This window comes from Paroedura picta, chromosome 2, assembly GCF_049243985.1.
Source record: "Paroedura picta isolate Pp20150507F chromosome 2, Ppicta_v3.0, whole genome shotgun sequence".
Classification (NCBI taxonomy): Eukaryota; Metazoa; Chordata; class Lepidosauria; order Squamata; family Gekkonidae; genus Paroedura; species Paroedura picta.
The window spans coordinates 76,142,395-76,167,571 of record NC_135370.1 but is presented as its reverse complement, the minus strand read 5'-3'; the positions used below and the strand labels follow the sequence as shown (position 1 = coordinate 76,167,571).

General features: G+C 46.0%; 1 protein-coding gene across 1 annotated transcript; it reads left to right on the top strand.

The window, feature by feature from the left end:
• The first annotated feature begins 1,577 nt into the window (after positions 1-1,577).
• SSH3 (slingshot protein phosphatase 3) lies at positions 1,578-25,177 on the top strand. The gene is made up of 14 exons (XM_077320924.1): positions 1,578-1,908; positions 5,822-5,859; positions 9,384-9,564; positions 13,142-13,260; positions 14,947-15,018; positions 16,620-16,685; positions 17,116-17,310; positions 17,800-17,893; positions 18,223-18,351; positions 20,644-20,690; positions 20,987-21,133; positions 22,078-22,278; positions 23,471-23,903; positions 24,151-25,177. Exons 1-14 carry the CDS (start codon positions 1,843-1,845, stop codon positions 24,649-24,651), a joined length of 2,289 nt encoding a protein of 762 aa, XP_077177039.1. The 5' UTR covers positions 1,578-1,842; the 3' UTR covers positions 24,652-25,177.

Genomic DNA, 25,177 nt, shown 5'->3' with positions numbered 1-25,177 from the left:
AGGAAAAGAGGAAGAATAAAATAGATTGACTCTATTGAAGAAGCCACACGCCTTTGTTTGCAAGACCTCAGCAAGGCTGTTAAGAAAGGACATCTTAGATGTCATTAATTCATAGGGTCACCATAAGTTGGAAGCAACGACAGCATTACACACCCATCAAACTTTTCCTCTGCATCCTTGCTTTGGGATAGCTGTTTGTACTCAGATCTCCTTTCTGTTGACATTGTCTGGTTTGTAATGTCAGCAGGACAGTTATCTCCACATCTCAGACAGTTCAACCACCTTACCCAATCTCCAAGGTCTTGTGGGTTGCAATGCTGCCATTTTGCTTTTTCTTTGATCTTTAGCCTTGGCTTCCTTGTGCATGTGGGCTGGAGGTGCTGGTTTATAGGCCACTCCTTGTGCTCTGGATTATGATGAGGGCTTGGAAGAAGAACTCATGGAGGGCTTGGAAGAAAATTAACTGAACCATGGTTAAGGTGACCAGATTGTCCCACTTTTGGAGGGACATCTGGGGGTACCTGGCAAATTGTACTTATGCTGAAATTTAAAAATATATATTACCATAATATTTCTGCATTCTGCATAAACAGTAATGACTGGGGAAGGCACTGGCAAACCACCCTGTATTGAGTCTGCCAAGAAAACGCTAGAGGGCGTCACCCCAAGGGTCAGACATGACTCGGTGCTTGCACAGGGGATACCTTTACCTTTACCTTATTTCTGCATTCTATGCATTCTATGAAACTTTTTGTTGCTCCATATAGACCAAATTTTTAACCATATAGACCAAATTTTTAACCCCCCCTCCCGGTCAATGGTGTCCCGCTTTACCAATGTTAAAATCTGGTCACCTTAACCATGATCCAAGCTTGCTGGCTGATGATGGAATATCTGTGCTACTTTCCCATTTTTTGGTGCCACACTTTGACCTAACACTGCTGAGTCATTGCAGTAATACGAAGAGGGTGTCACCTGAAACAGAGTTTTCTATTTTATATGCAGCTTCCAGGCTAGCGTGTGAGGTTTATGATTTGTAGACATAAAAACAAATTGCCATGCTGCCCTCCCTTCCACTGTAATGGTGAGGCCACATCAGGCCTAAGGAGTGACATTTTTCCATCTGTTGTAACAGCAGCATAGAGAAGGACAATAATATGCAAATAAAGATAACGTGTGCCTAGATCCCCCCTCCCCCAGCAGTAATAGAAACCAGCGCTCTTCCTCTGCCAGTAGTCTATCCAGTCTAGAAGAGGTAAACCGGGGGGGGGGGGGGGCAGCTATGGGGAGAGGAAGGGTAGGTCACTGGGAGCCAGCCCTACGATGCATGTATGGGTTATTCAGTGCTGGTGAGAGTGCACTCTGCACATCCTCCTCTTCATTGCGTGTCACAACAGGTGGGGAAGTTGAGCCTTCGGTTCAAAAAAAGAAAAGAAAGCCCCGCTGCCCAGTGGAAGGGAGGAGGGGAATAACGCGGGAGCTGGGGGTGGCTGCTGCCTGGGAAAGCGAGCTCAGCAGTGGCTACGGCAGCTCGACGCTCCTCCTCCGTCCTTCCCACCTCAGCCAGGGGAACCCTTTTGCTGCTCCGGCCTGCTCTTTTTAGAGCCGCCCCCGAAGGACGTGCCGGGGTTTGCTGGCTCCACAGCATCCCTGCATTTCCTGGTCGAAGTGGGGGAGAGTCCGAGTAGAAAGTTTACGACTGGCAGGTCCCACCCGGGCGTGTGTGGGAGGTTCGGCTCCTCCGCCCCCTGTAGGCTGTCCGCGGCGGCTGGCTCGAAGTGGCACGATTCTCTCCGGCTGCTTCCCGGGCTGCGAGCGGAGAGAGGGCGCAGGGATCCGCGCATGGCGCTTGTCACGGTTTGTCGGTCTCCCTCCGGCAGCGGCCACTCTACGCCCACCGGCTGCAAGGTGAGTCCCTTCTAGACCAGCCCCTGCAAGGCAGGGATCCCTTTGGGGGCACCGCCCTGATTTCTCTTGCTGTTCCTCCAGGGGCTCCTTCGGTCCCGCAGCCTGCAGTAGTAACCGTGGCGCGTGTGTTCCCCCGAGTGCCTCCGCCCCGGTCTCCGCCGCGGCCGACTGCGACTTGTGCAGGGGACGCCTGTAGCGGTTCCATTTTGGCAAACGAATTGGCCGTGCCCCCTCCCGTGTCTCCCTGCAGAGGGCGCTGTCGGAAGCAGGGCAGAGGAGATTGGGAGGGATCTGGCGGTTTCCCCAGTCCTCTGTTTTTCCAGTAGGGGGAGCAGCGTGGAGGAAGAAGCGCTGATAGGACAGGGATAAGATAGCGCCTTGTCCTTCTGGTCTTTCTTCCGGGCTGTAGCAGAGACTTGAATAGCCCAGCTTGGCTTATTAAGGTGGATCAGTTGCTTCACTGCCTTTCTACCGGGGGGGGGGGGGGGGGGATGTCGTCATTTTCGACATCTTTTGAATGGAAAGAAAGTGCTTTGGGCATGTATGATGTTAATATTAAAATAAATAAAACAGAGGGGCCAGATTCCCATCCCAGTTAGCACTTAGGAGTACAGAACCAAGGCAATGGTGCTTGTAGTTATCAAACGGGAGATGTAGCGGTTGCAGCGGAAGCTTTATGCAGCTGCTGAAGGAAGGGGCCAGCTGTGAAAGGGCCATTCAGCCACTTTTGCTTTGGGCTCTTGCAACAGAGCACGGCTTGTTGTGATGCTACTTCCTTCCCTAGGCAATTCCCCTATGTAAGGGAGAGGGGGCAGAATCCTGTTAGCAATGGCTTCCTTGTATCCCCACAAATGTGTCTATTTAATGTTTTAACAACTGGAGGGGGGATCAAGTAATAATAGAGAGTAGTCAGAGAATTTTGCAACCCACATCTGCCAGTTTTTTTTGCATGTAGCTATATCATAGGCTTAGAAAAAGCAACATCACCAAAAAATCCTTTGCTTAATGGTCTCAGAAAAACAAGAGACCCCAGGCTACAATGCCAGTACTGAGATACACTCTGTGTTCCTTAAACTGGAGCACTCAGCATATGAGTTACCACCCCAAGCTTAACAGTATGGGACTGAAGGAGCTTCAAGTGTAATTAGACACTGTTCAAGGAACTGGTAATTAGGAAGTGGTGGAAACATTGTTTCTTTTTCTGTCTCTCCATGCTTAAAAATGTCACAGGAAATAGTTAACAGGCTTGGAAATACATAGATAAGGTTATGTAAGAGTTTGAATTCAAAGCTGGCTCAGGAGAATATTTGCAGTTGTAGAAGGAAGACTACCATGAGCAGTGGCCTGAAAGGGAACCATTCTGTTCCATGCATGTCTGCTGAGTACACACACACATGCACAAGACCAGTCTGTACAGTGAGTGGCCTACCAGATCAAATAGCCATATATTATCGTATGCTAGGAATCTGGAGGGGGGAACCTCATCAAGAGTTGTAAGAATAAGATGAGGCACAAGTAGTGCAGGCCTGGTGTCCTAAAGAAAAAGAGGTGATTTTTTTTTTGTACCGTGCTTTTTACTACCCAAAGGATTCTCAAAGCAGCTTAAAATTGCCTACCCTTCCTCTCCCCACAACAGAGAGGCTGAGAGAGCTCTGAGAGAACTGTGAGTGGCCCAAGGTCCCCCAGCAGGCTGCATGTGAAGGAGTGGGGAATCAAACCCAGTTCTCCAGATTAGATTCCACTGCTCTTAACCATGACACCAAGATGCAGTGGTCAAGACTGAGCTGAGCAGCTCCTAGTTTAAATGATGCTTCAACTGTATACTTGTTAGATAACCTTGAGCAAGCCACTACTCTCCCATGGTCAGCCTCCCCAATTGTAATGTAACTGCTTGCTGTAGATAGTGAGTCTGATACCACAATCCTGTGCATCTTTACTTAGATGTAAGTCCTGCTGCAGTTAGTAGGTCTTGTAAGTGTACCTAAGATTGCACTTGTCTGAAGTAATGGACTGTAATCTATACAAATGTATGCAAGAATAAAATTTTGTTAACCTTTAATTTGCCCAGCACTTTAAACTATGACTGCTACCGTTCTAAACCCACTGACCAGTGGAGTGAGAAGATAGTACCTCTGCTTAGAATTGTACTGTAATACAGCTATCTTCTGGAATGACTAGAGTTGGTCAAGTGGGTAGTTGTGTTGGTATGAAGTAGCACAACAAAAATTGAGTCCAATGGCACCTTTAAGACCAAGAAAGATTTATTCAAGGCATGAGCTTTCAAGTTCATGTACTCTTCCTCAGACAAAATGGAACAATCATGAGACTACAGATATATAAGGTAAAGGTATCCCCTGTGCAAGCACCGAGTCATGTCTGACCCTTGGGGTGACGCCCTCCAGCGTTTTCATGGCAGACTCAATAAGGGGTGGTTTGCCAGTGCCTTCCCCAGTCATTACCGTTTACCCCCCAGCAAGCTGGATACTCATTTTACCGACCTCGGAAGGATGGAAGGCTGAGTCGACCTTGAGCCGGCTGCTGGGATTGAACTCCCAGCCTCATGGGCAAAGCTTTCAGACGGCTGCCTTACCGCTCTGCGCCACAAGAGGCTCTTGTGGATATATAGAAAATATATATAGAAAACGATAAATTAGTGGCAAGTTAGTAAACTGTGTCATAGTTTCCAGTTTATGCCATACTAGTAATCAAGCCTGCTGAGACTAATGCAGCGGGCACTAGGGCAGGCAGCCCCCGGCAGTCGCGTGGAGCGCGGCTGCGGGGGGCTGCCTCGGCTGGCGGCCTGACGCAGTGAGAGGCGCTTTGCGCCTCTCGCCGTGTCAGGAGGCTGGGCAGGGAGCCTCCGGCAGCCGCGCTCTGTGCGACTGCCGGGGGCAGCCTTGGCTGGCGGCCTGTCGCCGCGTCAGGGCGCCAGCAAGGGAGCCCCCAGCGGTCGCGCAGAGCACGACTTCGCGCCTCCCGACGCGTCAAGGCGCCAGCAAGGAAGCAACTGCATGCTTCCTTGTTGGAAGGGCGGGAATCGGCCGGGCCAATCGGCAGGCGCTTTGCGCCTGCCGATTGGCCCGGCCGATGGTCTATCCAGAGGAAGGGGCCAATCAGGCCCCTTCCTCATCACGGACAAAGCCCACCCTAACTCCTCCCCCAAAGCGCTTGGCGCGTTAAGGATGATGATCGTTCTTTGCTAAAACAGCTAATCAGTCCTTTTGAGTTCAGTTGTAGTTCACAAAACATTGGAGAAATAAAACTGTCCATATTAGTAATTAATAGCAGACACTTCTCCAGTTGTGAAAAGAAATAATTAAAAGACACTAGTTGCTGGCCCATCTGTCTCCACCAAAGCGTGGAAGGATCCCTGCAAGTGACAAGCTGTGCTAGCAAATTATCTTGTCCTGATGGTGTTGGTCTTAAAGGTGCTGTTGGACTCCTTTTTTGTAGAGTTGGAATCCAGTACTTCTCTTAATCTAGAGCAGTGGTCCCCAACCTTTTTATCTCCGGGGACCAGTCAACACTTGACAATTTTACTGAGGCCGCGGGGGGGGGGGGGGGTAGTCTTTTGCTAAGGGACATCATCGCTGCCGCCTGAGCCCCTGCTCCACTTGCTTTCCCGCTGGTGCCCCGCCCACTGGGGGGCGCTGCCAGCAGCAGCTGCACAGTGCCACGCCGAGGGGGAGCCCTAGCCATGGCGGCCGATGGAGAGCATCAAAGGTGAGCTAGCAGCAGAGTGGCAGGGCAGCCCCCGAGGCAGCAGCCGGGAAGGAGGATGGGGAGGAGCCGCAGTCCAGTACTGACTTATCCACGGACCAGGACCAGAGGTTGGGGACCACTGATCTAGAGCATGATATTCCTTCTCTGGCATGGAGCAAGCATGACTAATCCATATGAAATTCTCTTCCAGGATGAAGATCTTCCCAGGAAGAGACAGCTGCAAAGACGGTGAGGAGACATCTGTCATAATCCTGTGCTTTTTGGCATACAAATATTTATTTCATATGATTTTATCCCACCCTCCCTCCCAGGGAGGGTCTTCTCATCTCCATTTTATGCTCACAACAATCCTTTGAGGTAGACTAGGCAGTCAGAGACTGGGTCGAGGTCATCCAATATGTTTCCTGGGTCTCCTACATCCTACTTGAATATGCTGTCAATTACGCTATGCTGACCAAGCTACAAAAGGTTCTCTAAAACAAGTATCTGGACCTTTTCCTATACATTAAAAATATTTTTGGTTTAGCGTTATACTATCATTAGCAACAATTTGGCATCAGTAGAACAATATTCCATCATCCTATAAAGGATTTAATGGTGAGGGCAGGAAAACTGTGCAGTGTAGCTATGCTACCTATTGCAACTGTTTACAAAAGAGGGCTGCATTAATACTCCCATAGTACTGCAAGGAAACACAGGGGTGGGGAGCAGGCAGGGAGTAACCTTGCAGCTTTTAAAACTTTTAAAGCTAGCTCTGCATGTGTGCTTCAGTGCTAGAGAAATTCAGACCACCTACAATATGTTTAAAATAGCAACAATAGAGAAAATGGGATTCAAGTGGGTAGCCATGTCAGTCTGCAGTCCACAACAAAAAATGAGTCCAGGGGCACCTTTAAGACCAACAAAGATTTATTCAAGGCATGAACTTTCATGTGCAGGCACACTTCCTCAGACAAAATGGAACAAGAAACATGAGAGTGCAGATACCTAGAAATGGATAAATTAGTGGCAAATTAGTAAACTGTGTCATAGTATCCAAATTATGCTATATGATTCTTTGCTAAAACAGCTAATCAGTCCTTTTGAGTTCAGTTGTAGTTCACAAAACATTGGAGAAATAAAACTGTCCATGTTAGTAATTAATGGCAGGCACTTTCCCAATTGTGAAAACAAATAATTAGAAGAGGCTAGTTGGTTGCCCCATCCATCTCCACCCAAGCATGGAAGCATCTCTGCAAGTGACAAGATGTGCTGTCAGGTGACTTTGTCCTGAGATCAGAGAGTTAGATTCGAAATTACACTACATATTACTAACATCACATTACAGTCACATTGTCCCAAATAAAATAAAATAAAAAGAAGATGGGATTGTAAGGAATGTTTATATAAGAGTTGAATGAGGTTAGCGTGTGTAGCGTGATAAAAAACCTATTGTTTCGAGTGTTGTAATAACTTGCATTTTTGCAATCTCCATTTCTAGTCTGTTCTTGAAGTTCCTTTGCAATAAAACGGCTACTTTGAAGTCTCCTATTGAATGTACTGGAAGGTTGAAGTGTTCCCCTACAGGTTTTTCAGTCTCCACAACAGCAACTTCATGAGGGTAGGCCAGGCTGAGAGATTGTGACAGTCCCAAGGTCACCTGGCAGGCTTCCATGGTTGAAAAAAAATTGAACCTGGTCATCCTAGTCTGATGACCACACTGGCAATCTGCTTCCATGGCCTGGAACCTACTGCAGATGTATTTGACAAAGCGAGCTCCAGCTCATTAAAATATATGCTTCAATAAGTCTGTTGGTCTTGGCAGCCATGTAGCTCATTGGCGTCGCTGCAACAGACTAACATGGCTATCCTGGTAGAACATAAAGGTAAAGGTAAAGGTATCCCCTGTGCAAGCACCGAGTCATGTCTGACCCTTGGGGTGACGCCCTCTAGCGTTTTCATGGCAGACTCAGTACGGGGTGGTTTGCCAGTGCCTTCCCCAGTCATGACCGTTTACCCCCCAGCAAGCTGGGTACTCATTTTACCGACCTCGGAAGGATGGAAGGCTGAGTCAACCTTGAGCCGGCTGCTGGGATCGAACTCCCAACCTCATGGGCAGACAGCTCCAGACAGCATATCGCTGCCTTACCACTCTGCGCCCCAAGAGGCCCATGAACATACCCAAGTGCAAAAGAGACTGCATTTGCTTCCGAGAGTGTATGATCATTGCAGCAGAAGCATAAGTTTGAGTAAAGATATTAGGCACAGCAGAAGTACAATAGCTGCATATTTATTGTACTGATTCCTCTTTTGTGCAGTTTTATGGTTTTGTGCTCCAGGTATCCTCCAAAAGCAAAGATGGGAGGTGAAAAGGTCCACTCCATGTTACATCAGGGATAGACAACCCCAGACACACATGCTAAACAGCAGGACACCAGACAAATTTGCTTGGCCCAGTACTTTTAAACAACCGTAGAACTTCTTTAGGACGACAGAGTAGAGAGGCGTGGTGGAGTTTGTGTAATCCCCCTGCATACTACTGGGTCTCTGCACCAATGTCTCCCCCCGCCCCTGTAATTCCTTGCCTCCACTATGGGGCTCAAAATGCTTTTGAAGGAAAAGAGAATCGTTTCTCCAGTTATGGATCCTACAGTACACTAGAATTAGTTGTTTCCATGAGATGATTTTATTTAAGAGACAGTATCCTTCCATAAGAGCCTCTTGTGGTGCAGAGTGGTAAGGCAGCCGTCTGAAAGCTTTGCCCATGAGGCTGGGAGTTCAATCCCAACAGCCGGCTCAAGGTTGACTCAGCCTTCCATCCTTCTGAGGTCGATAAAATGAGTACCCAGCTTGCTGGGGGGTAAACGGTAATGACTGGGGAAGGCACTGGCAAACCACCCCATACTGAGTCTGCCATGAAAACGCTAGAGGGCGTCACCCCAAGGGTCAGACATGACTCGGTGCTTGCACAGGGGATACCTTTACCTTTATCCTTCCACATTTTCGTTAGAACTACATTTTCCACTAGACTGTTCCCCACTACTCTTATGAGTCCCAGGGAATTTCCACACAATTGGGTTTTTTAGCAAGATGTTTATATAACTGCACAGAAAGAGAATTTGGATAAGGGTTGTGAAATGTAAAAAGTAAAAAAAAATGTAATTGCAATTTCACTGTATATACTCAACTGGACTATCTTTAGTGTCAATCCTGTATTCCTTACAGTTAAAACTACTTAGTGTTTTTTAGTTTAAAAAAAGTATTTTCAATTCAGCAGCACCTTCTCTGAATATATCTAATTATACGTTAATGCTTCAAACCAGCAGAGCCTTCTTAGGTTTCATTTGAACTTAAGGGTTGTCTGTCTCACCACTTCAAAGTCTGAGGTTTATGTGTAATTCTTTTGTTTCTGTTTTTTGCCATCAAGTCGCAGGTCACTCATGATGACCTCATAAGGTTTTCAAGACGAAAGTTGTTCAGAAGTGGCTTGCCATTGACTGCCTCTGCAGTGTCCCTGGCATTCTTTGGTGGTCTCCCAGTTGAATACTGACCAGGACCAACCCTGCTTAGGTTCTGAGATCAGCCTAGCCTAGACCATCCAGGACCTGGCTTGAAATCTGTACCTTGTAAAAAAAATTGCGGTTTGCGTTTAAGGAGGATGAGTCTCCTTCCCGCCCAGGGCAAAACCCTTTTGGTACCCCCTTGTCTTTTCTAATTCTTGGATCATTTCTGTGAATGATGGTCTCCTGATTTCCCCCCTCCCCCTTTTGCAGACACAGCTTCGTCATGGTCAAAGGAGCCGCTCTGCTTCTGCAAGAAGAAGAAAAGCTTGAGGCCCTGCAGGAGAGCCCGGCCCCTTCGGACCACAAGCAGAGTGGGAATGCGGCAGGACAGCAGGAGCTGCATCTACAGCAAATGGTGGGGCTGCTACGGCCCCAAGACACCATCCGGCTGGTGAGATGAATCACGAGGGGCATGGAACAGCAGTGTGGGAAGGAAACCAGCTGTGACTTGTGTGCCTTTTTGGGTAGGCCCCAGTGGGACTGGAATATCTAGTTCAGTGTTTTGGTTGTTTGGCCTTCTCCTTTCTCTTCCTACTTGAGGACTTGCATCATTTCCTCTCTTCTTGCCCTGTTCTAGCCTGCCTCCCCAAGAATTGCTGCTTCACACTTGACAGCACAGATGGCTATATATGAGGCCTCATACTTGCAGCAAATTCCATTTCCTGGTGTTTCTTACTATTACATTTATAAAGGGCCTAGACAGGGGTAGTCAAATTGCAGCCCTCCAGATGTCCATGGACTACAATTCCCATGAGCCCTTGCCAGCATTCGTAGTCCATGGACATCTGGAGGGCTGCAGTTTGACTACCCCTGGAGCATCTTGCTGCCACATCAGATTCATTATGTCAATCAAATGAGCCAATCTACTTGAAGTGTTCCCTTTTGCACTGTAAGAGGGCCACAGCTCTTTCCTTCCATGGAGGAATCTACCCCAATTAAGCTCTGTCGGGAGTCACCTGCTCTATTGCATTGCTCCTGCCCTTCAGGTTCAGTTTCAAGTCATTGGACAGGCTGAGACAGATCAAGGAACTTTAGAAAACAAGAGGATTTGTTTTGTTAGGAGCACTTCAGAAGACAGGTGTAAGGTGCTGGCCTAGTTCACGCTGAGGAGGTAAACTTGTTTGCCTCTTCAGATTACAGGTTGTGGTTCATAGGACTGAATGCACTTCTACTCAAAATCCATTCCCTGCAATTCTTTGTATTAGTGATTGCCGTTTGTGTTGGCCTGATTGTAATGCATTATATCGGATATCTTTTGTGCAGCTTGGATTTTTAGAATTGTATTGTAGGTATAGAATTATTTAATAAGGTTGTATTTGTGGCCATTTAAGTTTTACGGTGAAAGTATAATACATATAATACATATTTATAATTGGCCTTTCTAAACATGCTTTTTATCTATCAGCATTACAATCGAAGCAAAGGTTTACTGTTTCATTAAAGAGTTTGTCATGATTCAAACTTTCTGTGTAGTCATCTGAGGATTGTTAATCTGTTTGTGACCTGACTTAGCCTTTCTTCTCCTCAGTGTTAGTCCAACATCTGTATTGTTTCTTGCTTGGCATTCTTGTGGTTAAGGAAATCGGCCCTGCCCCCACCCAAGAGTCCAGGACTCTGCTTGGGAGGACATGGCTAAGGCCTCATTGTCCATGCATGGAAACAGGGCGGGGGATTCCTCTCCTTTTGGAATGTGACTCTCAAGCAGACGTTCATCCCAGAGCTGCAGCCATTTCCCCATTTATGGCCTGCGGGTCTTTTGCTCTCTTCGGCAAGCAGCCAGAGCTTGCAGCTCCACTCTCAGTGAGCCTGATTCCAGCTCTGGCTCTAGGGACACTGTTGGGAGGTTTCCAAGCTGGCTGAAGTAATTATTTTTCTAGAAAAGCAAGTCACAGCTGTCTGTGTGTACCTGAGGCAATCCTTTAAGGCAGTAGTTTTCACTATGAACTCTGGAAAATTCTAGTGCTCCTCAGAAGCTTTTGGGGAGTTTCTCAGTTACCTGATCGGTCATCTCAAAAGGGGAGTTGTGTTAGTTTGTTGTAGTGCAGTAAAACAGGAATTAAGTGGCATCTTTAAGACTAACCTAGTTTATTCCACCATAAGCTTTCATGGGTCAGATGCATCTTCAGATGCATATGGAATGGAAAATCTTTTTAAAGATTTTTATAATCAAAGACACAGAAGGGGAGGAACTGCCTAAGAGAGAAATGCATTGTAAATCATCCAGATGTGAGTCCCTGTGTAAGGGACTGGAGGATGTGGTTCTTACCCATAATAAACCATGAGAGACATCAGAAGTTCCAGCCTCTCATGAAGTATGGATAAACGGTACGGGATAAACAACATCTAATAAAGGAAGATGCAACATAGAACATTTTGAATTAATTTTAATTGACATATGTAAATGGTTATAACATGGTAATAACAATATGAAAAGTGGGCACTGTTACGTTTTTAACACTTTAGTCAGTAAGGAAAGCCATGTTGCTGTTCAGCATTCATCTCAGCTGTCAAAAAGCAGTAATTCTCAGGAGAACTAATCTGTGTGATCTGGAGATCACTTGTAACTTTGGGAGCTCTCCAGGTACCACTAGGAAGTTGACGATCCTTGCAAGACCTGAGAATATAGTTACCCAATGTTGGAAACAACTGCCAGGGCAAGGGGAAACCGGGGAAGAAAGGAATCTTTGTTCAGGCTGTGCACAGTCCCTGCACTGGTTCCAGGTATAGTAGCTCTTGGCTAGGGTTGCCAGACTACAGAGATCAGTTTCCCTGGAGAAAATGGCTGCTTTGGAGAGTAGACTCTGGAGCACTGGACACAGTCCTCTCCTGCTTTGAGTATTTGAATCCCTTTGCTTGTAATAGCCTTCCTCCAGCCATTAAAAAAAAAAAATTAGATCCCTCCTCCCAACTGGAGTAACTGCTCCAGGGCTCTGGAGTAACCCAGGTTGAGAATGACTGACCCACAGTGAACTCTCAGCTCAGGTAGGGCACCAGCATGTACAGCTACTGTGTGTGTACCTTATCACTAATGTCATTTTTACATATAAGGCTGCAACTGGCCTAGTCTTAAACCAGACTATGATAGAATGAAGTCTGCAGTAACATTTCATTTTTCTTTTACTTTCTGTACCATGTTACTTTCTGTTCTGTTACATGGTGGAAGAGAAGCTGACAGGCACTTTTCAGTGTCACACATGAAAATAACCTCCACCAGCATCACAGTATACCTCTGGAGGGAAGCCTCATTTTCTGTTGTTTCCCTGTCCATTTGTCTGAAGTCAGACGTTTACAGAGTATGCATCTATTCTCCCTCCAGGACTATTAAATGGCTCACAGCTGTATCCTTTTAGAAGACTTTTAACTCTGGAAATAATATAAAAAATGGGGTACGAATGCTAAAGCGGTGCAAGACTAATTACAAGCTTTAGTTCCATGCTCCAAATGATTTTTTAAATAAAAAAGCTCTACATAATCATAATTCTGAAGGGTTGATCTGTGGTTTTGAAACTTGTAAAGGGCAGAGCTCTTAGGCAGATTGAAATATCAGGATGCAACATGCACTTAAACTTACTTTAGTTGTTGGCTGTCTTGTAAATAAATGTTTTCATTTCTGGATAAATGTAAACAAGAGTTTTCTTCAAAATCACGGCTGCAGTTTTCATACTCAAAACTGCACAAATGGCTTCATCGAAGAATTGAGACACATCTTATAGCCTGGGCCTGACTGGAATGTACCATAATCATGCATAAGTGTTGTTTGAGTGGGTGAGTGAGTATAATGTAAGTACATACATTTTGTAGCATTAGTCTCAGAGGCAAAAGCATAATCCATGTTGATTATGGATGCTAAACAAGCTGACAGCCCTTGATTCTGGTGATAGCCTTTGATACAGGAAAATCTCCTTAAAATATGTAGATGATGTTCAAGGTCACTTGTGTGATGAGTACTTGTGTTTTGTTCTCCACAGGCTGTGAGGCTGGAATCATCTCGAGCTCATAGGATCCGGTACCTGCTGGTTGTGTCAGCATCAGAGATGGAGAGCCAGAGTGAGATGGTGCTGCTTGGAGTGGACTTTCCTGAAGAAGGGTGAGAGGGCAAGTGAATGTACTGGAGGACACAGGGTGGGAAATGGGCAAAAGCAGAGGTTAGATCAAGGGAGTAGAAACTAGGGGAACTCTGCACGAGATTGCCCTGTTTGTTTCACAAAGGAGAACACAAAATACTAAAAGGCACAAAAGTTTAGCTTCCTGTTTCCATGATGAAAGTGCAGATCTTCAGAAAAGCTGTTCAGTGGCTTGTATCTTGCCTGCTTAGTGTCTTTCAGCAAGGCCTGGATCTCTTGGGAGTGCCAGGTAAAGCTTGCAGGGCATAACCTGAAGGATACTTAGGTGCAATGGGACTGACATCTAAGTTAAGTCTTATTTCCTGTTGCCCATGGCTAGACTCTTTCCAAGTATTTCCAAGTATCTGTAAAGTATTGTGGGGAATGTCAGTCAAAAAACATTCCCCACAACAGAGCCAGTGGCCTATCTATATATAAAAATTGGTTGATAAGAGTATAAGGAATCAACCACTGAAGAAAAATTGTGAAAACTGAGTATATCTAGAAACCGTTTTGGTTGGTCCTTAAAAAATTATTGATATTGTACCAATTGCCTTGGAAAGGTTCTGTTTTTTTCTATATATGTTTTGAACCTTTCTTCCTTTTTCGTATTGTAATTTCATGGCTAGACTCTGGCTACAGATTCTGATTTTGTAAGTAAGGCTGTGACCATTTCTTGGAAAGCCAAAACCAAAAAATGAACACAACACAACCATTACAAGTGGGAACTCAGAAGTTGAGCTGTACAATAAAATATTATAAAAACAGTAATTATTTATTGTGGTGCACACTTTAAAAACAGAATAAATACTACATAAAAACTATACAGAACTAACTGCACATAAGACCAAACGCGTTTCGATCCTACTGGGTCTTCTTCAGTGGTCAGAATTATAACAATGCACTCTATATACAAAGTCTGAACTAATTATAAAGTGTAGCTGAGTGGGATCTATAGATTATAGATTATTTTTACTTTTTGGAGACCACCTCCTATGGCATATGCCTAGGCTCACTGCTCTTTGCTATCATATAATTCTGTGCTGAGAGTGTATCTCATGTGCGTTACCAAAAAAGAACATTCAAGCAAAATAACTTAAAACTTGAGATTAAAGCTCTATGGAAAACTTCTTATCTAAAGCATCATTGCTCCTGAGAGTTGTTTCTTGCTGTCTTCCTAGGCATCACCTGTCCTTAATGTGCTCCCTCGTCAAATGAGTTTGGCAGCCCTTGACTGCATTCCCTACCACCACCACCTTTACTCCTCATATGTATGCCCTAGAAATTTTTGTTTTTGTTTTCAGTTAGAACACAGGAGTTGCAACAGGACTCCCCAGTCAAGGACATGAACTGAATATGTGTGCATTTCTTCTCTTTAACCATAATCAGGAGCCTGTCTCTGGGCAATGATGCTATCCTCCAAAAACCTCTGTCACCACTACTGCTATATTGATGTCTGGTATTTATGGCTTCTTCTCTGAAATCAGATGCAGCATCACATGTTTATTTGCCTTTGCATTTCCAAACAGCAATTAGTTCTGCAGTGTTTGCCAAGCTATTGCAAAAGCAGGTTGTGGGGAGAGTACAGACAGGCATAAGTATCTCTTAAACTAGCACAGACCTTTAACCCCCTAGGGAGCTGTCTGACCTCTTCTCTACATCTTCCCCAGCTTGGCTGCCTGCACCCTGGGGATGGTGCTGCCACTCTGGAGTGACACCCAAGTCTTCCTTGATGGTGATGGGTAAGAGACTCTGTTTATGTCTCCCTCCCCAATTCATACAGCCCCCTGGACTCCTTGTGAAGGCCTCTGAAATGAAGTTTTCTTTACAACTGAACAAATAGCTTAGGATAGTGGGAGGTCATTCTGTGTGTGTGTGTGTGCATGCACACAAGTTAATGCATGCGTGCATACACATGTGCTGATATTCTTTTTAGCCCTCACATATTTGTGCCAAGCCTGATTGGGAATAAATAGGAGGTTTCTTCTTCCCTAATCTTTGTTAATAATTATATCCATAGAGAGAAGTGGCATGAAGTTAATCTAGAATAGCTAAGAAGGAGATTTAAGGTTGATTCTCAATTAAGCCGCCCCCCTCCTTCCGGTATTAGTAGAAAACAATATTTCTCCATTATTTTTCCACTTAGACTGTTTTTTTCCCATGCTCATCCTAAGAGGCTGCCCAGTGCTACCTTCTGCTAAATCTGAATAATGATTTCTAGTGAGTTGTATCAATTTTTCCCAGACTCAACTCACTTTTAACTGCATTTTAAAAGCCCACAAAGGCCCAGTTCTGTTCAGGATCATAGTGTGGGGAAAAGAGGGGCATGATAGACTGTCATTTGCTAGAAATTGTGTTGTGTAGCTTGACTATCCGTCTTCTATGTCGTGAGGATAAAATGGCAGTGAAGAGAACAATATAAGCCACTTGAGAAAGGAGAGGTGTAAATAAATAACTGTAGCTCAAATCCCAGCTCTTCTTACATGGCAATAGCTACCCTTTATGCCACAAGCAAACAAATTTCAGGTTTCCTCTTCTACACAGTGTCTCTGGTAGACTCCAGGGTTTTGGGCAGAGGCTTTTCATGACACCTGATTGTTTTAACTCGAGACGGCAGGGGTTGAATCTAGTAACTTATGCAAAGAAAGTGCACGTTCTGCCACTGAGACTGCTCCCCTTCCTGAAGTTCAGCCCAGTGCACTATAACATCTGTTGGAAGGTTGCAAGGATGAATTCAGAACACAAGCCTCATTTCCATTCCACCCAGACATATGCCAAGCAATACAAATCTGCTTTCATGTTTCCCCTCTAAAATTGCATAAATAGGTCTTAATGCCCTACGGCTCACTTTCCCAACTCCCCCTCAGAGCAAAATCACGAACTATTGTATTCAGATGCATTTTTCCCTTGGCAACAGATTACTCAAGAGATCTGACAACAGGCTGCCTGTTGTCAGGCCCCAGTATGCTTGTACTAAGTTCCTACCTTTCAACTAGTCTCTCCCTGCTGCAAGAAATGTTTATGGTAAGAATAGAATTTCTGTATGAATGCTCAGAATCTCTAGCATGATTGTGCTGTGCCAGTGAGGATGCTTAGCATATTGACTTTAGCTGGTACAGTCCATTTTTAGAACTCTTAGATTAAGGCTGCTTTTGCCATTACACAAGACACCAACTTCCTTTTAACTCCTGGGTAGAAAAAGCCTATTTTTCCTGCTCACAAATGGGATCTAGCATTATGAAGTATCACAGTTGTTGGAGCCCGTATGTTCTTTGCTCCCTTTTATATACCACCTTCCTCGGTCTTTTCTTATAAAACCAACTCTCTCTTTCTGTTCCTCTAGGGGATTCAGTGTGACCTCTGGGGGGCAGACACGTATCTTTAAGCCCATCTCTGTCCAGACTATGTGGTAAGCAAGGATGCTGAGTGAGGTGAGACATGCTAAAGATGTTGGTGGGAGAGGAAGGAGAATGATTTGGGCATCATCATACTTTTTGGGGAAGAGAACTTCGCTGAATTTCTCTGATGGCAGTGGTAGCTGCCAGAGCATATAAACATTTCATTGGAAGGTCAGGGAAGAAAGCTGAGTGGGAGGGGTTCCACCTTCTGTATTCCTCCTATACATCTTTGTTTTACAGTTCTTAAGATAAGGCCCCTATTGTGGATCTAAAGCATTGAGCAGGCATTCAGTTCCAATCATGTGTGAAAGAAGTGGTGGGTGGAGCGAGCATTACATGGAGACCCCAGCCTTTGGATGGCGGACATTCTGGGTACTTCAGCTGCTTGTTATTATTTATTACACCTGATTGTTTCCCTTGTTCTTTCGTCCTGGCTCTCAGGTCAGCGCTGCAAGTACTACACAAGGCATGCAGTGAAACAGTCTGCAACAACAATTTCCCAGGGGGCAGTGGGCTGAGCTGGACTGAGTGGTACCAGAAGGCGGTGACCTCTGAACAAAGTTGCATTAATGAGTGGCTGGCCATGTCTGACCTGGAATCCGTGCGGCCCAGTTCTCCTGCAGTCTCCTCAGACCAGTCAGTGCTGCTGTTTTTCCTTCCCTCGGGCTCGTTGTAGACTGTGTGGGGTTCTGATGGTGCCAAGGTAGACTTCTACGCCATGCGGCAGTTCAAAGCATGGAGGTTTGGGGTGGCCATACTAGTTAATCTCAGCCCAGCTACATCCCCCTTGAGGTCCTTCTTCTGCACTGGTGCTTGATAGTCAACAGGGATTAGAGGAGACCTTTTATAAGAATTGAGCAGAAAATGCTGATGGGAGACGCTGTTCATAACAACAACAAAAAAACCCATCTCAGTACTGCTCCCCTAGCACCGTTTGTTTCCATTCCAAATTAATTAAGCTATTTGGGGGGAAGGTGGAACATGAGGGACGGCATCAGGTTGATAAGCCTGCTGCCTTTTGTGGTAGTGACAGCAAGCAGAGAGAGGAAATCCTGGTATGGTGGTGTCTGGGGCGGAGTCTGGTGGGCCGAGAGCTTTGCCGACCCTCCCGTCTCTGTGCCTCAGGCCGACAGCACAAGAGATGACAGAGCGGATGATCCGGGCCAAGCTGCGTGAGGTGATGGCCACCACTGACCTGGAGAGCATCACCTCCAAGGAGGTGGGATGTTGGGACAGGGGGCTGTTGGAAGAGGAGGTGATGGGAGTGTATGGCAAGGGGAGGGAAGAGTTGCTGAGGAAATGGAAGTATGTGTGTGAATGAGAGAGAATGATTGTCAGGGAGAAGACGGAGGGAGGGGTGAGAACAAGCAGTGTATACAAACAGTATAAGCAGTGTTAAAAAAGTTAGAGGCTGAGAGACACCTCAGGGCACAGGGGTGGCAGGGATGTGCGTGAGTTGAGTAAGACCCTGAGATATAAGTGTGTGATTAAAGAGCAGCAAGGTTGTGGCCTGACTTGAGGTCTCACAAGCTTCCCTCTCTTCTACAGATTCGCACTGAGCTGGAGCACCGAGCTGGCTGCAGCCTGGAGGACTACAAGGAATTCATTGATAACGAGATGCTGCTCATTATGGCTCAGATGGATCGGCCATCCAGGATCTTTGACCACCTCTATCTGGTAAGGAGATACACTTGGATGGCCCCTCATGGTCACACCCTGGCAGATCATAATCTCTTCCTATAGACTGGTCTCAAACTCTCCCCTTATGACAAGAAGATGGAAGTCTTGCTGCCACCTGGTGGCCTTCAGGCAGTGCCTCTTTTCCATTGTCATGTGCTGAGAGCTTCCTATTGCCTCTGTTTGCTCAGTGATATGTAGCAGGTGATTCTCACGTGGCAAAGCTGCCCCCCCCCCCTATCCATCCATTGCAGGCTGACTGAACATGTAGGAGTAACTAGAAAATATTGTTTGGTTGAGGCCCTCCAGAACCCCCTCCTACCAGATATGCTCACTAGACGCACCATGGGGCCATCCTGATCTGACCAATCTGTAGGGCTGTGGTCAAAATGTTAACAGTTAAGTTAAGCATTGAATAACTTAATGTTCAATGTTGTTGGTGTTATTGATTTGATGCAGTTACTGAATTCATATTGTATCTGTATACTGGATTCATGTTCCCTGTGAGCTGCCCTAAGCCACAGGGGAGGGCAGTATATTAAAAAATAAATATTTTTGATTTTGTGGAAAGACAATTAACCATAACATGGCTGGGGAGAGAAGTTCATGCCAAATTGTACAGCATCATCCAAACAATAACTTCTTAGAGGTGTATTTTCTAAAGGTGGAGTCTTAGCTGTTTATGGACACTGACTAATCCTTTATAGCTTACTGTAGTGGCACCCTTTAAACAAATAGCCCCTCCCCCAAACACACAGAGAACTAAGTTTGAGTCCCTTGGCACCTTAAAGACCCACAAAACGTTATTTAAGATATGCATGTAAACCTTACATCTTGAGTAAAACTTTGTTGGTCTTAAAGGTGCCACTGGACTCAAACTTTGCTCTGCAGCTTCAGACCAACAAAGCTACCCACTTGAAATCTATACTGAAATATAGACACAAATTCTTGCATTCGGTGTATGAAAGACAGGTGCAGAAAACTAACAAAATTGCCTGAGCACATGACACTGGGGCTCAACTAACTGCATGGGCTCCAGATTGGATTCAAGGTCTTGGTGCTGTCCTTGAAAGCTCTAATAGTCTGGCACCAGCGTTTCTGCAGAACTGTCTCTCCAATTATGTCCTCCAAAGAGTACTTTGGTCAGCACGTTTGCTCAGGGTCCAAAGCCCCAAAGAGGTGGGGCTGGCCTGGGCCAGGGCCTTTGAGGAGCTGGCTCCGGCCTGGTAGAATGCTCTGCCAACTGAGATCATGTCCCTGCAGGACCTTGAACAGTTTTTCAGGGCCTGCAAGATAGAGCTATTCCAGCAGAGCTAATCCACCAGGCCAAGGAAACCTCTACAATCAACCATTTATTAGACCATCAACTTGAAGAAGAAAAACCCTCCTTAATTCTCAGCCAACGAATATAACTCTCAGGGAAGTTCTAAACTGTTTTAATGTAATAATGTTTTTACTATTATCAGATTCTATTTTATTGACTAATGTTACCCACCCTGAGTCTCATGGAAAGGGCAGATTATAAGAAAAAAGTATTTGTTTATTTTTCTTGGATGGCGGTATGACAGATTGTATGTCAGGAGACATCTCTGCAATCAAATAATGAGTTGTGCTTTGCATTAATTAGCCCACAATGAAAATTCACCCCTAGTTCTGCACATTGTTCCTTACATGTATTCCCACATCACCATTGTTTTAAAAGAATGTGGCAAACCCTTAGGCTCTTGATCCACCTTGACTGACTTATTTCCAAAGGGAGTTAAATCTAAGCCTCACTGTTTGTTTTGTTTAAAATATTTATGCATTGTTCTCCTTTCTTAGAAGAAGGTGCCCAAAGCACCTATATCTATAAAATCATAATCAACTAAACGGAGTCCAACAGAAAACTCTCTCAAATAAAACAGATTAATGGGCCAGCTGAAGTAACTGTTGTCTTGGGGAGGCAAGAACAGGCCATGTTGGACCACAATGTATTTCAGGGGTGAGAGCCCATTTTAAAAATATTCTTCCAAGTGATCACATTCATCGGTTAAATCAGAGAGGCAAACGGTTATTCATATTTTGCTGAATTAGCCCAATGGCAGGATGTAGATCTGCCCTAGCCCCTTGCTGCATGAATTGGTTCAACTCAAGAAAGGTTTCATGACATGACGGTACTAAACATATAGCTCAGCTCTGAGCTGCCCTTTGAGGGATGCATTCAGGAAGCAAGTCAAGGATATAGGCATTCTTGCTAGTTGTTTACATATCATGGGATTGAACTGTGTCTTGTGGCATTCTTTCCTGCTCCAGGGCTCTGAGTGGAATGCAGCCAACCTTGAGGAGCTTCAGAGGAACAAGTATGTGATGTGTTCAAAACATTGCCTATCGTGCAGTGCCAGCATTTCTGGGGAAGGTCCTTTGATCTAGAATCCTTTAACCTTGACATGACCGTTTGCCATAGCTTTTAACGAAAATTCACTTTTTAATCAAAAAAGATTTATGATGCAGGTTTTTCCCCCACTCTGGGCAACTGAGCAGCTGTAGGATGAGATGGCTAGGAGAGAAGACAGGGGGAACAAGGATGACAATGTAGCAGTAGGAAGTTGCTTCCATGAGGGCATGCTGGAGAACTGCTCTTCATCTTGTGTTTCAGGATCAGCCACATCCTCAATGTAACCCGTGAGATTGACAACTTTTTCCCAGAGTATTTTACATACATGAATGTGCGGCTGTATGATGAGGAAACTGCACAGCTACTGCCACACTGGAAGGAGACCTATGGCTTTATTTCAGCTGCCCGGTGAGGAGGCATGGGGATGGAGGTGGGGTGTGTGTGTGCACATATGTGAATGCAGCTATGGCATTTGTGTCTTGTTAAGGAGGTTCACCACCAGTGTTTACTCTCACAGTGGCAAAACATGTACAAACACATTTATTTATTTATTTTATTTTATTTCATTGGTGTCATATATTTCATACACACACACCGCCCTCCCCGGAGGCTCAGGACTTCTGAGCATCCACTTCTTCTGCTACATGTACTCCTTCCTTTGGAAATTGTTTAGAAGGACCTATGCAACAGGCTAATAAGTGAACACAGGGAGCTTATTCTGACTTGGTTTTGTGACATGTTCACATATTTGCATCTGTTTGGCTGGGTGGTGGAGAGATGCCATCAGGCTCATTAAGTGATCCCGAATTGGCTGGTATTTCCTCATGAAGGAAGACTCTGGTTTCTTTTTAAAGGAGCACCAAAGCTGTGGGAAAGAAGCCACTATAAATAGGCAGAGCGCAATTCAGAAGAAAGGAGAGAGTTGTGAAACTCAGTCTCTCCTCTCTAACTGTAGCACCTGCCTTAACAGGAAAATGCTACTGTGCCTATGGCGACCAAAGCTGAATCTCTGAGCCCAGCACTTAGGGCCACACATGCGGCTTCTGACACACAGGCTGGGGAACCATGTATGCAGTGGTGGTTAGGCAAACTGGTCAAGTATGATGTTTGGGGAAGCAGGTAACTGAATTCTGCATCCTTCTCCCCTGCTGAGATCCCTGGTTTGGTGCTGCCATCACTGCTGTCAGCATGGCCTAGAATCTTCCCCTCTCTGCCTACCTGGGTCTGTGCAGCTGAGCAATGAGACCTCTCTAGGGAAACAGGAGGAGCTGCCTGGGTCAGGCAGTGGGGCCTCACATGATGCAAGTCCTCTGTTAATGAGCAAGTCTTGAAGCAAAGGTTCTGCCCTGCAGAGGACAAGGCTCGCGGGTGCTGGTGCACTGCAAGATGGGTGTGAGTCGTTCTGCCTCCACGGTTATTGCCTACACGATGAAGGAGCATGGCTGGTCACTGGAACGGGCCCTGTGCCACGTGCGGGAGCGGCGTCCAATCGTCCACCCTAATCCAGGTTTCATGAGACAGCTGGAACTTTACCAGGGTATTCTGGATGCCAGGTAACTTCCGGGGAAGGGCAAGAAGGGCCCGGTGTTATCTGATCAGTGCCTATATGAGTGGACAAGGGGGTCTGATGGGGAGTGCAGCTGCCCAAATTTGTCAGCCCACCAGGAAGCACTAGCTTAACATCCATACAGAATTGGATTGGTTATTGTCCTGCAGTTCTGATTGAATGCAAATATGTTAAAAGGGCAGTCTGGTGTCCCCCCCCCCCCCCCTTTATTAGTTGGAAAAGCAGTTTCAGCAGAGAAAAACGGATTGGTTTACCCTTTTCCTTCTCTTCCAAAATGCCTTATTTGCATGGGCGAACATGGGTTTGAAACTGCATGTGAAATAGTGATGGGGGTGGCTTGTTCACTTGGAGACAGAAAAAATGCAGGAAAAGGATGAAGCATCCCCACTGCTTCTCTGGTCTCAGTCACTTACTCTGAAATGTTACAGAGGTTTTTTTAGTCAAACTCCATTGTACACATTTATATATAATGTGTAGTTGATTTGGAAGAACCACAGCTAGTGTGGGTGGTGGCTTGTTCTGCTTAAATTGCAGCTAAAAATCATAATGATTTTGCTTATGTTTAAGTCATTGTATGCATCTTTCGTTTTACATTTTAACCTATAAAGCTTTTCATGGCTTTATAGAGTTCCCCACCTCACTTTCCTCTTGCTGTTTTCCTGCCTTCAGAAGAGAGGTGGCTGGTCAGAAAGGAGGAAGCCTTTTAAGTTGCCCCTGTGCAGGGTGCTTTGCCAGGCATCTTTCTGGATAAGGCTAGGATCACTGACACATCGGTTGTTTACCCCACTTGGGTGCTTTGGGAAGCAGATTTTCTGTTTCCCCTTGCATCCCGGTGTTTCCGTGCCACCTTCCAGGTTTTCCCTGTGACCTTTCCCAAACATGCTTTGCAGTGATGTTTTACGAAACATCTCTGTAACCCAGAATGGTGCCCATACAGAACCACCATCTGGACCTTCCTGGTCCCAACCACAAGGGTATCACTTTCCCTGCCCCGCTCCCTCATTGCATCCATTTCCTCCCTGGCACCAGAGAGTTTTTTAAATCAGCAGTTGAATACCATATTTTAATGTCCCAGTGTGTCTACCAGGTTCTCTGAATTCCCAGCTTTCTTTTTTAAGTGGCCTTTTATTATTAAAATGCAACTCAGTACATCACAAACATCTTATGTGTCTATGTAGCCGACATAGCAGCCTATGGGAACAAAAGGTGGAAGATGCTCAGTCAGAAGGTTCTTCAGACATAAGTGATGCCAGCAGTGATCCTTCAGGAAGCCCAGACTATGAGACCATAAGCTCAGAGGAAGAACCAGAAGAGCCAGTGACGACACCCCAGTACTGCTTTCGCCCTCTGCGGGAGCCCCCTGAAGAACCCGACCAGCCTCTAGACCAACCTGATGGCACCCGACTTAGTCTTCTGGAGACAGAGGAACATGGGGCATCAGATGATTCGGGGGCTGAGGAGGTGCGAAGACACCTGGCTACAATTAGAGTATCAGAGCAGTCAGTCCAGCCCCGACGAGAGCGCATTAACCTCTACGCAGTCATGCGCAGCATAAGTGAAATGGATAGCCCAGAACGAATCCCTCTGCCAGAGTGTGCCACAGAAGAAGAGGTAAGGGTATGCCTGAGTGGTGACCTTCACCAAAACAAGATATATGCAATGGAGGGTGGGGCAAGAAATAATGAGATGTGCAGAAAAGAAAGGGCAGTTCACAACTGGATGCTGAGCATGAGCTGCAGGGGACGTACAATGTCTATAACCTGGGATAGAATGGTGTGGAGGGGGGGAGTGTAAAATGAAGGGGAACCCTGTATAGCTGTTGATACTTGGCTTGTCTGCCTCCTCTCTCTTCCAACAGGTTTTTCTACACTCTGAGAGGAAAACCCCTGTCACTTCTGAGTCATCCCCCTCCAACGAAGAGAAATTACAATCAGCCACAGACTCTTCAGCAAAACAGACCTTGCCAGAAAAAGAACGGGCACAGTGTCGCAAGCCTGGGCGTCATGGCCGTAAGGCTCCCAAAGGCCATTCCCAGCTTTGCAAGCAGCTCTCCTACCACCCAGCCAAGGGTCGTGTGCGTAAAGCCGTCAGGCGCATGGAAGGCCCCGTCCCCTTCTGCCGCAAGCCCCCCTTGCAGCACCGCCTCTCTGTGGCCCAGCTGGCTGATGCTGCCCTGGTGGTCAGCCGGGCCAAAGAGTTTGAGGGACACACAAATTCTGAAAGCCCTAATCAGGTCCAGTCACCTTCTCCACCAGACCTCTTATCTGGAGAGGACGATGTCCTAAATCCTATCCCTGGCTCTCGATCCCGGCCGATGGTGCGTCAGGCAAGCATAGACATGGATCCCAGCTCAGGATGAAGACTTGCTCCTGCCTCCCTCCCTATATACTGCTGTTAAGTCGAGGGATGCATGGAGCCCAGAGGCTAAACAAGAATTGACCTGGATCACATGGTCAGCTTTCCTCTGCCTTGAAGCTAGGAGCCAGTATCTGCTTAGAGGAAGAACAGCAGGCAGGAAAGGAAATCAGCCTTTCTTTAGGAGACCTCATCCATCTTGCAAGCTCACCTTCACAATTGTTCTACAGATAATGGGCAGCACGAGGGGCAGGAAAGAACCATTACTTTGGAGAGGGTTCACTCCATACACGTGCTTCAGACCTCACAATGGCCTTTGCATAGCTCTAGGTGGAGGTGTCAGGCCACCCGTGATTGTTCTTTTAATGTGCTTTGATGCCTCTGAGCTCGTCTTCACGGAGCAAGGCCAGGGCAGTAGCCTTTCACTGTGATCCACCAGGGGAAGAAACGGTCCCAGCTCATTTTAGCACACACAGCTATTATGCTCTTGCCAGCTTCACTCAGCCAGAGAATAAACTCACTTCCCACTT